General features: G+C 35.0%; 1 protein-coding gene across 4 annotated transcripts in view; it reads right to left on the reverse strand.

Moving 5' to 3' along the window:
• The window catches only part of LOC145246744 (F-box/LRR-repeat protein 2-like), a 423,804-nt gene that overhangs the window by 210,904 nt on the left and 196,029 nt on the right, over positions 1-16,871 (reverse strand). For 2 of the 4 annotated variants that reach the window (XM_080108506.1, XM_080108507.1), the window contains exon 3: positions 7,729-7,991. The exons of the other annotated variants lie outside the window; for them this stretch is intronic. In XM_080108506.1, coding sequence (XP_079964632.1) covers positions 7,729-7,812 — 84 coding nt within the window. In that variant the 5' untranslated portion in view covers positions 7,813-7,991. The remainder of the gene's footprint in view (positions 1-7,728; positions 7,992-16,871) is intronic. 4 annotated transcript variants of the gene reach the window in all.

The following is a 16,871-nucleotide window of genomic DNA, read 5'->3' on the forward strand; positions in this document are numbered from 1 at the left end:
GAATGTATTATTTTTTTGTTCTTTTTTTTCACTTGAGCATCTGCCCTGAAATAGTTCTCTGCATGTCACCGATTTACAGTCGCAATATGTTGGGCGAATATTGAGATTGTATTTCTGCATGATAAACACATTCCAGCTAAAATTCACCATGCAAATTTTTACCATCAGATGGTTTGAATAATACAAATGGTTCAGTCATCTGTGAACACCTAATAAATAGCAGCGTTTGTGCTCCCAGGTTCAGTGTCAACTTGCTCTACATTCTCAGCAAGTCACGTTATTTCATCTGAAAATTCTAGAAACCATTTATATTAAGTACTTCAGACCTCTTTGCAAGCAAAAAGAAAAAAAACTTTAAGCATTAATGTGGTTTTTGTTTGATTTTTCCTCCTTGTTTAATTCTAGTGACTGGTGACTGGGTTCAAATCTCCCCACCAGCAGGAATTATTTCCTGATATCACTAATCATTTCATAAGCATGAAACTAGTGTCTGTAAGTATAAAAATAATTGTTGATATTTACTTATCTTTACTCCTATAAATTTGGAGTCTTGTGTATTCATATTAAAAAGTTTTTTCTATTTATCAAGAAAATTTAACTTTGTTATATATGGGTCGTGGAATTATATTCATATGCAAAAGATTTAGCTAATTTGTATATTCTTTTAAACTTTCAATTTAATTAATTCCCTATTAGTTTTTTTTTTTTTTTTTTTTTGGTTTTCTTATAGGATGATCATCTTTAGTTAACTATTACATGTAATTATATTCATGCAGATATTCTACATTATTTTATACTTGCATAATATTTGTGTAAAAAGGTTATAGTAAACACAAACTTCTTTCTATGTATATTTATGTATGCATATATATATATTTGTTTAAAAATTTTGCCTACCAAACTCCTGTTAGTTTTTGGTCTACAGACATGAAACTTCATTCAAACCCATGTAAAACTATATTTGGATTTTAGCTGGAGAAAATCGGTGAAAAACAATGGAATTTGCCAGGTGAAGGTTGAACGATGGCATTATGAATATGCATGCATAACGTAATAGTTATTGGTTCCTGTTTTAATTTTTAGCCTTGCAGCAAACATTTCCTCATAGCTCAAGCATTAACATCAAAGGTAAAAGTAAATCATAAGCTAAACGTTTTGGTTTTGATTCACAGAGTCTTTTTTTTTTTTTTTTTAAACTTTAAATCATTACTAAATATTCGGTCCAATATAATAGGAAATCTGCACTAATCAAAATATCATGTTTAAGCATATTTTACAACCGGGCAATGCCGGGCGTCCGCTTTTGTTGTAATTTGAAACTTAGTCTCTTGGCTTAAAAAAATGTATCTACATGAACAAATAAAATAGCTTTATGAAAAACAAAAACATGTAAAAAAAAAAAAAAAAAAAAAAAAAACTATTATAACTTTAATTGCAATATTTTGAGTGCTCCTTTGTTAATCGCACTTATTTTACCTGCTTTCCAGGAAGCTTCTTTTTTTTTTTTTTTTTTTAGCCGTCAATCAAGAAATTCATTATTTTTAGCCAAGTCCATATATATATATAAAAAAAAAAAAAAAAACGCTACAGAAAAAGGACAGCAATTTGGATATTGTATTAAGCAATAAGAATTGGATGAATTGCAAAGAAATGAAAATTTCCTCTTGATGAAATTCTCTTGAGTTGGGAAGAAGAAATGGAGGGAGTGAGACGGGGGGGGGCAGTGTCTGCCAAAGACAAATTTTTGCATTTTTACTTTTTAGCCGAAATATCAAGAAAACGAACGTTCATGCAAGAAATCAAATTAACATAAATGCAAATGAAAGGGTTAATCTTATCAATTCTTGATCATCGAGTTCAATGTGATTTATCAATCAAGTTAAAGAAATTAAGATATCTCTTCGATTAAAGATGTTTTTTTAGGAAGAAGAAAAAAGCCGCTGACTTGACGTGCATCAGCTTTGCTATTCTTTCACCAAAATCCACTTACAAAAATTTTACTCTCCGAATGCCAGCCACTTCTGCTAATGGAGCCGTATTCAAAAGTTTGTAATAATAGCGAAAAAGACGCTGTTTAACCTGCATTTATTAATGTGTGTTGAATCTGGAGAGGATACAGGATGAAATGATGTGTTACTTTACTCCCTATTTAATTGTCCTCATCACATGGATGTTAGATACAAGGTTGGCTTTTAAGGTTATGAAATGTCCAGCTGTGGTAGCTGAAGTAAATGGCCTAAACTACTTTATTTCCTAGGCTTTTTTTTTTTTTAACTTGGGTGTTACCGCTTATCAAAGCCTGAAAGCCACTTGAGGATAAGGGTTAATGAATGTAAGGTAGTAGTATAGTAATCGTTAATGGTGTAAATTAGGTAGAATTTGATTATAGAGACGGCTCAACAAGAACTGGTTTGCATTGGATTTGAAGGTTACCATATTGTATCTGACCTGGAAGAAGGCCAGCAAAACGGTGCTCCACAAGTGGGCAGTTCTGGGAAAGAAGCTTTGTTCATAAAACCTGAATTTAGATTCAGGCCCTCTGGTAAGAGTGGAGGAGATCGTATATAGGGGTTGTAGCTAGTATTTTTGTGAAAGCTTGGCAAAGAGGAGCCATAAATTGGAGTTCAGTTGAGCTCTTGTCATGAAAATAACGATAGAGCAGAGACAGGCTTGCAACATCTCTTCTGTGGGGAAGAAGTTGAAAGGAAGAAAAAGGGCATCACCTACTAGATTTCAAAGCCAGTTTTGAACTATCAAGACTGGATAGGGTGTGCTGAGCAGCTCCTGCCCAAATAGGATAGGGCGTGCTGAGCAGCTCCTGCCCATTTTAGGGCATACTTGACTTTTATATAGAGAGGATTGCATCAGCAGTGAGATATGTACTGGAGCGGTAGATGATCTAACCATTTTTCCAGTGACCTTAGCAACAGATTTCATGTATGTGCTCCAGTACAGATCAGGAGTGAAGGTAAGTCCCAGAAGCTTGTCAAGACATGGAGCTTCCCCAAGATGAGAGCCATTCATTTCCAAAAGCAAGTAAATTCTCACAGGAATGTGTTAACTTCAAGTATTTTCAACCAATGAAAATCGTTTCAAACGCCCAATAAGTAATATGTCTATGTGAAGATGGTAAGCCAGTGCAAACTTAGAAACTCTTATAAGACTTGATCAACAAAATTAGTTTTCTTCAAGCATCACCAGATGCATCTGGCACCTGCACTGAAGAACCAAAACATGTCTGCTACCCCCACCCTGACTTTTTGTCTGAGAGAGGGAAAAAGGGCTCAATGAGTCATGTACAAGACTTCATCTCACACATTCTTACACAGTTCAAAGTCAAACAGAAAATTACTACCTACCACAGCTCCTTAAAATGCACTTTGTTCAGGGGAAAAATCTTTTTGATTAGGTGAGATAACAAGTATATTTTTATAAGGACAAAACAGAAACTACTTTGATCCTAGCTTTAGTTTAAGATAGACGATAGATTTTTAATTGTATTGTCCCATGTTCTTGCAGGTTTCACTCATATTGCATTAGCAATTAACACAGTTTAGATATTACATTTTATTTGGTGATAATATGCTTTTAAAATTTATACTCTACGGCAATTTTATAATCACGTGTACGTTATCACCCTCCAATACATTTTTAAAAGATAAGATCATTTGATTACCGAAGATCAAAGGCAAGAAAAAAAAAAGGCAATGTTTTAAATTTCCTGATGTGAAACTAAAATTCACTGTATTGGTTTTGGGGTTGGACCCCAAGTGTAGCACATCTAAATTTACATTTCTCAATTTGCCTGTTTATGTGTCTATTCCACTGTTTCTCTGAAAATGGGCTGATCTGGCTGAAATTTTGTATGGACCCCTATTATAAGGTGCAGCAAACTAAGTATCATGAGATCTATTAGATGCAATTAGCCATTAATAGGGATTAGTATTTAATGCAAAAAGGACACCAAATTTAACCATATTCAACCATCAATTTGACATATAGCTATCATTTTAAATAAATACGCAATAACTTTTGCGTGTTTTTAACAATTAAATTTCCAAACAAATAATATTACTTGGACTTCTGGCCAAGATCAAAGTGTAGTATCTGTTCTTCAGATGCTGTACTTCCATTTCTTGTTGTCTTTCGGTGGAGGAGCAGTCCTTCACAACTGAGACAATTTTTATTTTTGTACCTTTTCTCCATGTTAAAAAACGACCCTGGTGTCTAACTGTCCCGTGGGGAGGCATTGTAAATAGGTCCAAAGGTATCTTAAGTAGGACAGTCTCCTAGGATAAATGTGGTATTGCAGTAACAGATCATTCTAGTTAAGAGTAGGATAGATATTGTTATTTACTCCAGACCAAAGATGATCAACAATACCCATTTTCCCCCGACACTTGATGGTCGTGTGTTTAATTTTGATAGTGTTTTTTTTTATGTATTTTTATATTTTTCTGGAAATAAATGATTCAAAGTATCTGTTCTGTCCAAAGATGATACAATAATATTCTGGGGTCCACATTCACACCAGATGTTCTCAGAACGGAAACGTTCCACAAAATCCTACAAGGGTTTTGAAGACTGACACCCTCAACCTCCCTCCCCCTCCTGTAGCTTAAATATATTTTCAAATTACATTAACCAGAGTACTCAAATCAGTATGTTCCAGTTTGGACAAAGTCATCATCCAAGTTTGTACAATGTATTATGGAATCGGCACTTGCACCAGATATTCATAAAAATGGAAATATTTTTAAGCATGGCAGCAATATGCAACAGATTAAGAATTATAAATAGAATTTCAATGGCCCTCATTAGTCAATCATAAATGGATTTACCAAATTTATAAGGATTCATAGCTTTGACCACAGAAACTATCATCTAATACGAGGTAAATACATTGGTTAATTCAATCATGTGACAGATTTGACGTAAGTACAGATATTGTTTGAAACTTACCTGGAGTCAGGATAGGTTTTACAACTAGAAAAGGTACCCAGCATTGCTAGAGGTCATAAAGAGTACATATAACATCTTTATATTAAAACTTCCATACATCTACTTTCAATCGATCAATCTTTCCCCCATTTTTCGGGGGGGGGGGGTCTTTTTTTTTTTTTTTTTTTTTTTTTTTTTTTTAGATGAACACCTCCATCCACTCCCGACGAAACCTGACCCAGTTGATTCCCAAAGAATTTTTTTTAGAATTTTAGATATTCCTTCAGAGCAATGCCAATTAAATATACACCAAACTTTGTGAAGGTTTGTTTTGTAGTTTTTGTTTTTATTTGTTACATGTAGCTGGACATACAGACACTTGCCCTTTATATTAGATAATGAAGGAGAAGTAGATGACAGGAAACAAAGGCAACATGAAAAGAAGTGACGGATTATTTGTTCTACAAGGCAGCAGCCGGAGAACATCGTCCATTTTCTGAACAAAAATAAGTATTATGATTAGCTTCACAAAAGAGTAGCTTGGCCTGAAAATGTAGAGTGAAAGAAGATTGGGTAGAATCTATACATCTATATCATGCATCGTTGCAAGTAAATAGAACATGTGCATCTCCAGGAAGCTTTGAAATTTGCATTTTGTTACAATGAACACCGCTGTGGCATATCTGTAGGCCAAACATTCAAGTACGACCCCTGGAATTTTGGACGATCATGTTTCAACCAAAGAAATTTCAGAATAGAAATTGAATGTTTATCGTTATTCCCATGAAAAGTGCTCGCCTAAGCTTCAATCTCTGCTTTCTTTTTGTAAGACACTCACAGCAAGAAATTTGCTGGTTGTTTTTGTTTAACGGTATATCAATCATTTTTGGGTTATTTAATATTGAATCTATTTTTGGAAAAGTTTCTATGCTAAATGTTCTGTATATCTTCAAATAAAGATTTAGAGTTTGGTTTGGCTGCTTTGCAGTAGAAAATTGTCTTTGTTTTTAATTTTGCAGAACATGATTAAGTTTTGCAAAGGAAAAGAAAAAAGACAAACAAGAGCATCAATGATGCATTTTTGCTCAGAAAAAAATATGACAGCTTGGTTTGGTAGCACCAAATGCCCCGACATATTACCACTGCAAGCTAAAGTGGACCTGGGAGCAATGGTAACTTCACATTCCCCACTGCCTCCAAATAGAACCTTGGAACTTGAGGTTTTAAGGTTATACCCAGGACTGCAAGAACTTATTTATTTTCAGAACTTCATGTAACAAAAAGACGACATCAGTCACTAGCTAAAACAAATCTCACCTGTCTGTTTAAATGTATGTATGTATGTTTGTACATCTGCCTAGAACTTTCGACAGAGGAGACGGATTTTCACGAGATCAGTATCGTTTTGAAGCTTGATCCTTCAGGCGACAAATATCAAAAAATTGGCTAAAAACATTAATTCCTTCACCCTTAACTGGGCACTTTTTTCGACGATATTTTTTAAAGCCATCCCTCTTTTCGATTGACTAGCCTTAATTTAAACCTTCGTCACTTCCAGTTTGGCAATGGACGCAACAGCAAAGATGTCACGTTTTTTTGTTTTTGTTTTTTCATTCTTTTCCTCCTTTGCAGGACAGGTTCGAGCCTGCCTGCCTGCTACCACTTTTTTTATTTTGCTCACACACCTCCAGACACCCAGGCTAGTCTTTAAGAAGCAGGTGTTCAAAAGTTTTACTCTTCCAATCTAAAAGGTAGCGTTAGGTTCACTCCAAAAATGGGAGAATACGAGCAGGAATTTACATGCCAAAAGATGTAATACTAAGTCAAAATGGGAACTCATGACGAGCTTTAAAAAATAGTCTACAGTGCAATTCCTCTCAGTATTCTTCCATGGGTGTGAGCGTCTCGGGCAATAAACATTGCACTTTTCATAAATTTTGAGATAAAGCTCAATTTGTATTTCGGTTATTCAGCCTGGGTGTTGTCTTCACAAGGTTGGAGATAATATCAGCCAAAACGTGGAAATAACATCAAAGAGGAGAACAGTAGTCCAAATAATCTAAATAAACACATCACTCCCTTTTTTTTTTTGGCAGAGGTAAAGCCTAGGAAGATACTTTCTGAGATTGTGTCCAATTATTTTTGCATTTGTAAATGACCATGCATCTCTATTCGTGTTGGGACGATTAATCGGAACATTTGAGTATCAGAAAAAATTATGCCCATTTTCCAATGCCGAAAACGATATTAATTATTTTTATTTAAAATTGAATTTTCTGTGGCTTCTCTTAATGAAATGATAAATATTTATTGATACCATATATTAATCCCAGTAAAATTAAAATCCATAGATCATTCTCACAAGTGTACTTTTGCATTTGCAAAAATATGAACATATTACATGGTCTTTTGCAATAATACGACCCCCCCCCCACCCCGCCTAAAAAAATATTTTAAAATTTAAAAAGAATCGAAATCAGTACTTGTATCAAAATCAGGTATTTAGAACAAAATCAGTAATTGCATTTGAATCGGGGAAGATATTGGAATCATCCCACCACTAATCTCTAGGAGGGATTAAGTTTAAATTCAAAATAGCATCTTCCTGAAAATGTCCGCGCATCTCTAGAAAAGACCATGCTTCAATTCAAAACAGTATCTTCTTCGTCAAACACGCAGATTGGATGCACATCTTAAAATTGTTATTTCAATAATTCCCAGAGAAGAGAGGGAAAACAGGTTGGCGGGAGGTGCAGAGGAGTTGGATGCAATCGTGACAGATCTTACCTGCATAATCAACATGGTATCATGTCCATCTTCGGCATAGAAACAACTCTGACCACTCTCCTGCACTGTATGATTCATCTCCATTCGTGGGTCCAGTAGCGAGCCTGGTCGCCCACTGGAGAATGATGCAAAGGAAGAGCAGGGTTAGTCGTTGCAAAAAGAATGAAGACCAAAGATGCTAGAAGCAGGTGTGCTGGGCACAGAGCAATTCCACGCCCGTTTTAGCTACACGCAGTACAAGAAGCAACAACAACAAGAAGAAACTGAAAAATATAAATGGAAAATACAAAAACAGAACTTAGAATAAATTAAACAGTAAAAGAAAAAGATTAGAAATTATTTTTCAGGGTCCCATAAATAAAAAAAAAAAAAACTTCATTTTCACAAATATAAGTTGATAACAAACATTTGTTTTTGCAATAAGATTTTTTGTTAAAGAATTTCAGAGATGAGCATTGATTCCTCGAACTGTTAGAATCATCTTGCGTGTTATCACACGGTTTCGACCAATGTAATTTGAATTTCAGCTGCATTCTCAAGTGTATCTTGTTAAATTTACTAATTGAAATTATTTTTATACTAGCATTTCAGCCCGGCGTTGCCCGGGTGTTTGGAGGTGTATGTTGAGAGAAAAAAAAAGGTAATTTTTTTAACTTTGACCCCTATTATGACCCCTTAACATTTGTTTTGGGCTCAAATCAAGTTATTAAGTTAGATCCATGTCCAAGGAACTTATATCTAAAATTTCAACTGTTTAGACCCAAAATTGTCGGAGGAGTTTGGTAGAGTTCTCAAAGGTCAAATTGTTGAACTTTGACCCCTTAACAGCCAAATTTCTGGCTGAAAACCGATCAAAGATCTTCCCAAATCTCAGTACCCTGTATATCAAATTTCGAGTCTGTAGACTGAAAATTGACAGAATTATTGTGTAGGGAAATGTACACACATACAGACACACACGTTCACTTATATATGTGGGGATGTCAACATTTGTTATAAAGTAGAGGTATTTGGGTGCACATTGCCATAATGCCAAATAACAAAATACCTCAGTTTTATTTAGCTTGAAACGTCAGTAGTCGACTAACGAAACTAATCATTTACACACCAAACATTGCTTAATTTAGTGTCTTGACAAAGATATTTACTGCCAGAAGTCCCCAGATTCTCACCAGTCCCAGGAAAGTATTAACTTTTTTTTTTCCAATAAAGGGTGCAGAACATGTTCTTTTGCAGGGTCAGTCAGCCTCACATACATTACAAATTCCAACCCATTATTATAAGTTTAGTTTCTTATTACTTTTATTAGTTTAGTAAATTTTTTGTTTTTTTTTGTTTTTGCATGTTCTTCCAATTTAGATATATCCAAAGTCTAGCAATGATCGTCATGGATCGAAGATAATATATGCATAACCACTCTACAGATAAGATATGCAAATTCATCATTTTATGCGCCCAACATTTTAAATTTTTCAGGAGTTAGAATTGTGATAATACCCTCCCCCCCAAGTTTGGGATGTGGGTTGGTTGGTTGGTTGGTTGGTTGTTTTTGTTTTACGGCATATCAACCCTTTTCGGGTTATTTAATGCCGAATCCAAAGATTTTGAAGAAAAATTTTTTTAATAGAATATATTTGTTGTTTTCACGTCGGTTTCTATTTAACCCATAGTTGGGACCCTAACAGGTACTACCACTCCAGGTCAGAGTGGACCTGGGAGCAATGGTAATTAAAGGGTGGCTCCACACTCCCCAAAGCCCACAAGCTGGGGCCTCACCACTGGATATAATTTAAGGTCATATCCAGGACCCCCTCATTGAGGGACTTTTACCCTCTGCAGGAGGGTAGTCGGCGTATTCTAATGCCCTACCAACAGGGCCTTAGGATGTGGGAGAGAAAGAAAAAGTAAGAGAGATGAGAGGAAAAAAGTTTATCAGAGAACAAAAGGTATAAGAAATGAGGTTGGTGGAAAAGACAATGGACATGAAGTTGTTGACCAAAGAACAGAAAAGGAAGCGGAGGTCGGATTATTGGTCAAGGAGTGACGATGATTGGGACAAAGATGAATGTATTTTAAAGTTAGTTTTAGGAGTACCAATGGGTTTTGTGACAGTTGATAATTGTCCAGTTGAGCACAGTGGCCAGTTGGACACAGTTAAATGCAGGTTGTACCTCTGAACAGGTAGTCATCAGTTTACAGCAACTGATGAACAGGGCCTTGGCAGAAGATGTAGATAAGGACCCTGGCGTTCAAAGGGTCGATGGTGTCACACACAGAGTGCAACTGATATTTGCAGAAAGTTTTGTATTTCGTTTTTTATATTTTTCATATGCACACCCATGGACAACTACCAATGTGAGAGACAATGACACGGCTAGAAGAGAAGATGAAAGACCCTGGAAACAACATTGAAATCTGAAGCATTATTGAGTGAGAACACACGTGGTCTCAAACTTCAAGTCAAGTATTTGGGGGTACACATCTACACCCAGTTTTAATTGCTTCATGGAATCTAAATTTTATTCATTAAAAAGAAAAAATGTTAAATTGACAGCAAAGTCTTGAAACATGTTTAACGTCCAGTTTATATGCTTATCACTTCCCATGTTTTCCTGACCCTGCTACCTCAAGTGGTCCACATCTAAGCAAAAAAAAAAAAAAAAAATCCATTTTCTTAGTGTGGCATTAATAACAGTTCTCACTCTCGCATTTAATTACTGGTAGATTTCCTCGGTCGAAGAATCAGAATTGTTAAAATTCTGAGTTAGATTTAGGTCATTTAAAATATTAAAAAATTAGAGCCAAAAATTTAGATCTGTTAGTTGTGCAAATGTTATGTGTATGATTGATGAAAGAGAAAATTAACATTTAGGCCAATCAGCATGGAAGATTGAATCTGCATCTTGTGATTGGAAATTTGATGCAATGTTACAGAATTAATTCACCAAGACAGCGTGAAAAGCATGGGTTTGTAATTTAGAGATTGGCCACACAAAATCATGAAATTAAGATTGATAAGAATGCACTTGAAGATTTTTTTTTTCTATCTTAGATAAGCAATTTTATAAATATCTTAACGTTGTTTGTGAAACGAGACTTGTGCATACAAAATTTGGGAAAAAAAATCTAGCATAATGGTTTAATTTTGTACTTATTTTTAGTAAGTTAAAAAAAAAAATCAGATGTGAGAGTTTGCCTCTCTCTCCTCTAATATAAAAGAAAGGACTGTATTCCATCTATAAAATCCAAGCGCCAACCTCTGTGCCCGTTTTACAAGTACTTAATAGTAAATGCTGATGAACTCGTAGCACTTGTGCTCTCTTGACATACATACATACATACATACATACATACATACATACATACTCCGATCAACCTGACAAGCAGCAAAGTCCTACCTGTCCACTGTTGAGGTCCCTAGACGCTGAAAAACCTACTCTAGTAACTTTTTCCCTTGGACTACTTTTGGAATTCTGTTTCCTGCTTCCTTGATTACACTGACATACAAAAGTTTCAATGTAATATGAACACATCTTCTGGCTCAACTCCTTACAGTATCCCATTAGACACAATCCTAAATAGCCGTTCCTTACGTCCAAGTGGAAATACGCCTGGTTTGCAGTGAAAGAGTAAAAAAAAATTTTTTGTTTAAGTCAGCATGAAAAAGGTTGGGAAGTTATCAAGTTTTTAATTTGTACCAGATGCACCGATATTGGCTGTCAGTGGCAATAGACTTGTCTATTTTTAGAAGCATGGTGCTTGCCATTTCGTAAGAAGCGATAGTCCAAATAGTTTATCTCAACAATCTTTGAAAGATTCGGTTCATATGTTTAACGTTTTATCCATCCAGGCAACAAGTGTTTGCTAGATCAATGGCTAACAAAAGCATTCGAAAAGCTTTGATTAAAGAATTCACTATTATGGAATCCAAAAAAGTTTTACAGAAAAAAAAAAAAATTGCAAATAGTTTGTTCTAGTAAGATAACATTCCCATACCCTGCCAATGAGGTTGGAATTCCAGGAAAACGAATTTCAGCAACTAACTGGCCGTCATTCTTACTAGATTCCAACCTCTAGTTTTTTTAGGAGTATTGTTGCCAACCTGGCTAGATTGCTGGCAGATACCGTCCCTTCCACCACCATCCAAAGAAAGATTTGACAACTTTAGCATAAGCCTGACATACAGAGGCAATGGCTTCATCATATAGTGTAATGGCATGTATTTGAACTGTAAAATGGATGCGTTTTTTTTTATGAAAATATTAAAATGGTGAAAACTTATTCAGAATTCAATAAATTAAAATTTAATTAAAACTGAGCAAGAGATTTACGTCATATCAACCCTTTTCTGAATCCAGTCATTTTGGTAAATGATTTTATGCTTAAAATTCTTAATATCTTTAATTCATGCTATTCACTTAAACAAATTATTCATGATGTAAAGGGCAACAAAAATGTAAGACATTATATGCAAAGAAGGTCCTTTAACATTAGACTAATCTGTCCATATGTGACACTTTACATAAATAGGTAAATGAGACTAATGCAAGCTGGCCTCGAAAAACAGTATTAACTCAAGTTTCAAAATAAGATATTACATATTTGGATTATTCGGACTACTGTTCTCATGTTATTTTCCAACATTTCGATCAATGTAACCTAGAGGTTAAAAGTGCAATTCTCAGTGCGGAGTCACACTAAAAAATGCAACTGCGAATTACTTAGAACTTCTACTCAGTCATGGCAGCTGGAACAAGAGCATGCTACTCCTGTGGATGAAAGAGTTCTGTTCGAAATTTTGTACAGATTCCCAGAGTTCAACAAGATATACCTGAAAAACGTCCGAAGTTACATCACCTGAAATGTGAAAATAACTCAGGATGAGAACAGTAGTCCAAATAATCCAAATTATCAATCTCACCTAAAAAAAAAATTCATAAACATGGAAAATATTACACTATATTCTGAGGTTTTTTTGTTGTTTTTTTTTTTACTACAATGGTAAAAAATACATAAGTAAATGAGGCCAATATAAGCAGACTATTATAAAATAGTATTAACTCCTTATGACCGGAACACATTACACCAGTTACTGACACTTTGCAGTATCCAAAAGTATTCCTATAAATTAATTTCAACCATAGGCAGGGTGTGTTTTCTATATCAATAGGTAATATGGACCTCCAGCTTTTTGTTGGGTTCCGAAGCTTCAGTCAAGTTTTAGAAATAATGTTGCTATTGCACCGTTTGTAAAATGTAAGCTGACCAGTGCATTAACTCCCAATTCAAAACCGGACACATTACACCCGCCACTGATAACTTACAGCTACCTGATGCCGTTTGTTCTAAGACTGATAGAACAGTTCCTAGAGCGATAGTCTATCAAAGTTTACCTGGGAGTAATGCTACCTTGGGTGAAACTTACTCCCTAAAGCTTTCAAACTAGGAATATTACCAGATGTAGTTTAATGTCATAGCCAAGCAGTAGTTTGCAGAGGCCTGGTGATGCCCGAAGTCAACTTCTTGATTGAAGTCTCTAAAAACTCAAGACTTAGTACTGAAAAGTATTAATAGAAAGAGAAATAGTCTAATACGATTGAATGCCTCCAAAATTTATATTCCTGGAATCACTATCTCACCTCTCCCCTACACATGAAATGGTTAATTTGTTTCAAGTTCAAAATAGAGAAATTGTAGACCACATTGTAGCTCAAGATTAACGCATAAAAAAAAAAGAGAAAACTTCTCCATTTGACAAAAATGTAGACAATGATTTTGTATCATACAAAATAAAAAATCGGATTATTCTATAAAATAGAGAATAAAAAATATATTACGAGAATTAAGGTTGACGAGGATAATACCATATTATACAAGTGTAGAGGGATTATCTTAGGTAAAATAATTGAAAGCAGAAATTAAATGAGCACAAAATAAAATGTTTTAATTTTTATTAAAGAAATTGCTCCAGACAAAGCATAAAGCCACTTTATTATATATCCTGTTATATTTCTTATGGGTTTGTATGTAAAACAGTTGTGGAGATACACAAGTGAAGCCAAAGCAATTAATTGCAGCCGGAGTCGAACCTATAAAAATTTCAAAAGTTGGAACATCGTTTAGGCTACCGACATCACAACAGTGAAAAATACAGTAGATAATAGTGCAAGTAAGATATTCATAAGGAATGAACATTCAAGTCTAAATACGTATTTGATAGCATGAATAAGAGACAATTGTGTTTACTGTACTTGTAATATTAAACACTAAAAAAAAACAAAAAAAAAATGAGTGTGATACATACAAAAATGGTAGTTTCATTAACATAGATAAGAGTTATACAATGAAAATATTGATGTTTGCCAAATCTTGGAAAAATAAAATGTGTTTCAAGTTTGAGTCAGCTATAACTGTCTTCCATTTATTTTTTTTTTAATTTAGAAAATTGATGACTTTTCATTGCAAAGAATAATGATCCCGTTTCACTGAAGGATCAAAGGTTAAAATGGAGGCAGAAGGAGAGGTTAAAAAACATCACTAATGATTATGTTGAAAACTAAAATAAAATTAAAAGAGAATGGAACATTCCGTTTCACTTAAATCCATATTTAGCAATGAAAATTCTTAAAACTTAAACACGGACGTCTGATGAGTGGACTAATAATGAGACAGATTCATAGCAAAAGAGCTAGACAGGCAGATTATCTAAAAATGCTATTTCGACATCGAGCCAGACAGGCAAGCCAATACGCCGTTTCGACATCGGGCCAGACAGGCAAGCCAATATGCCGTTTCGACATCGGGCCAGACAGGCAAGCCAATACGCCGTTTCGACATCGGGCCAGACAGGCAAGCCAATACGCCGTTTCGACATCGGGCCAGACAGGCAAGCCAATACGCCGTTTCGACATCGGGCCAGACAGGCAAGCCAATACGCCGTTTCGACATCGGGCCAGACAGGCAAGCCAATACGCCGTTTCGACATCGGGCCAGACAGGCAAGCCAATACGCCGTTTCGACATCGGGCCAGACAGGCAAGCCAATACGCCGTTTCGACATCGGGCCAGACAGGCAAGCCAATACGCCGTTTCGACATCGGGCCAGACAGGCAAGCCAATACGCCGTTTCGAGTTAGTCTGACAGTCAAGCGAATCTGATATTTTAAAATTTAGCATGTCAGACAAATCAACAAACAGAACCTTTTATAGAGATCATCTAACGCATCCAAAACAAATAAATAAAAAATAAATAAATAAAAAAATAAATGCCCATTCACTGATGTTGCATTTTCTTCACTAAATCATTTTACTATTTGTTTTACAAACTAAAATGTAACCGACTGATACAGTTTGATTTGGATTATTCGGAATGTTCTCATTTTTAATGTTTTTCACAACATTTGGTTTGCGTAATCTTCAAGCTTCTTCGGGTGTATTTTTCAAAAAGAAAGAAAAAAAAAAAAAAAAGGGAATCTACAAAGAATTATAAATGAAACACTAATCCATAGGGGTAGCATGCTCTTGTTTAGTCAGCCATGACTGGATAGAAGTTCTATGTAATTCAAAATAGTATTTTACTAAGTACTTGGTAAAATTCAGTTATAAAGTTACTCTCCTGCAGATTTAAGATTAAATCCTCAGTGCGGATGGCACTCAAAATACAACTGCAAACTACTATGAGTTCGACTTAATCTTGGTTGACTGAATGAGTGCATGCTACTCTTGTGGGCTAAATAAAGGGTTCCATTTGTAAATTTTATGCAGATTCACGAGTTTGGCAAGATACACCTGAAGAAGGACATAGGTTACATCAACCAAAATGTTATGAAAATAACACTCGAGATGAAAACAGTAGTTCAAAGACTCCAAATATGAATAATCAATCCTCATCTCAAAAATTCAGTTCAGTAAAACCCCGGGATACGGTGGCCCTAATATATATTTTTTTCAAGTTACGATGTGGAATATGATGTTGAATATGTTTTTCCGGACCCCTGGTTACAGTATTTTCCCCGCCTTACGGTGTTTTTTTTTTTTTTTTTTTTTTTTTTAAATTATTATATACATGTGTATTATATACTGTACTATATTTTGTTACTAATTTTTAATGCTGTATCGCAAGGTTCTACTGTATCTCAAATATGCAAGGACATGTTTAAAAGAAACAAAAAAAAATGTGAAAAGTTGAAGCAGACAGAAATAAACTTCTACTCTTCCCCCTACTTTCATAACAGAAAAGACTAAGAGCAGAGAGGGTGAAGATTTGAACAGCGTAGTCTTAACAGACTTACTGAAAAGATAGACGTAGTGTATAATAAGCCAAGCTTAATACACTTTGCTTGGATTATGGCCGCAATTAAGCTGCAGTGAGAAAGTAATCATCTCAGTTTGAGACTAAATGTATTGGTCATTTGGATTTTGATCAAGCACCGAAAACTCGTTTTCTAGCAGAGAGGCAGGAATGGCTTTCTGATCATTGAAATAGTTACATGTTCACAAAACCAGAGAAAGTTTTAACATTTTTTTTTAAATGTTTAATCAAACTTGAAAGAGTAAAGAAAATGAAAATAGGTACAAAAACAATTGTTTTAAAAATTAAGAGTTAAGGACAATTTTGTGAAGACGAGACCATGTTCGAAATTGACTAGCTTTGCTTATGGCGTATCAACCCTCTTTAGATTAATATAATAATCTGGTTTAAACTGAATATGCTTCAATTATCTTTTTAATATCTTAAAATATCCATTTATGTAATTCGTTTCACGCAGCAATTTGAATTAATACTTTGATCATTTATTTATTGCGAACTATTATCCTCATCTTTCTTAGTTGTTTTTTCACAACGTTTCGGCCAACTATTCCTCTGGCCTTCGTCAGGTGGTAATCATGACGAGATAAGAACTCTGAATCTCCTAACTGCATTCTCAGCAATTACTGCCATCCATAGTTGTTGCCTCACCACATTTTGACCAAGTAAGCTTCTGGCCGGCTTTGGGTAGGATTGAAACCGCTATCTTCAGACAATTCTCACCTGGAACCGTAGAGATTCAACATCTCTATCCACTGTGCCACATTGAATCTCTACGGTTCCAGGTGAGAATTGTCTGAAGATAGCGGTTTCAATCCTACTCAAAGCCGTCCAGA

Source organism: Euprymna scolopes, chromosome 24 (genome assembly GCF_053919585.1).
Source record: "Euprymna scolopes isolate OS-2025 chromosome 24, ASM5391958v1, whole genome shotgun sequence".
Lineage (NCBI taxonomy): Eukaryota > Metazoa > Mollusca > Cephalopoda > Sepiida > Sepiolidae > Euprymna > Euprymna scolopes.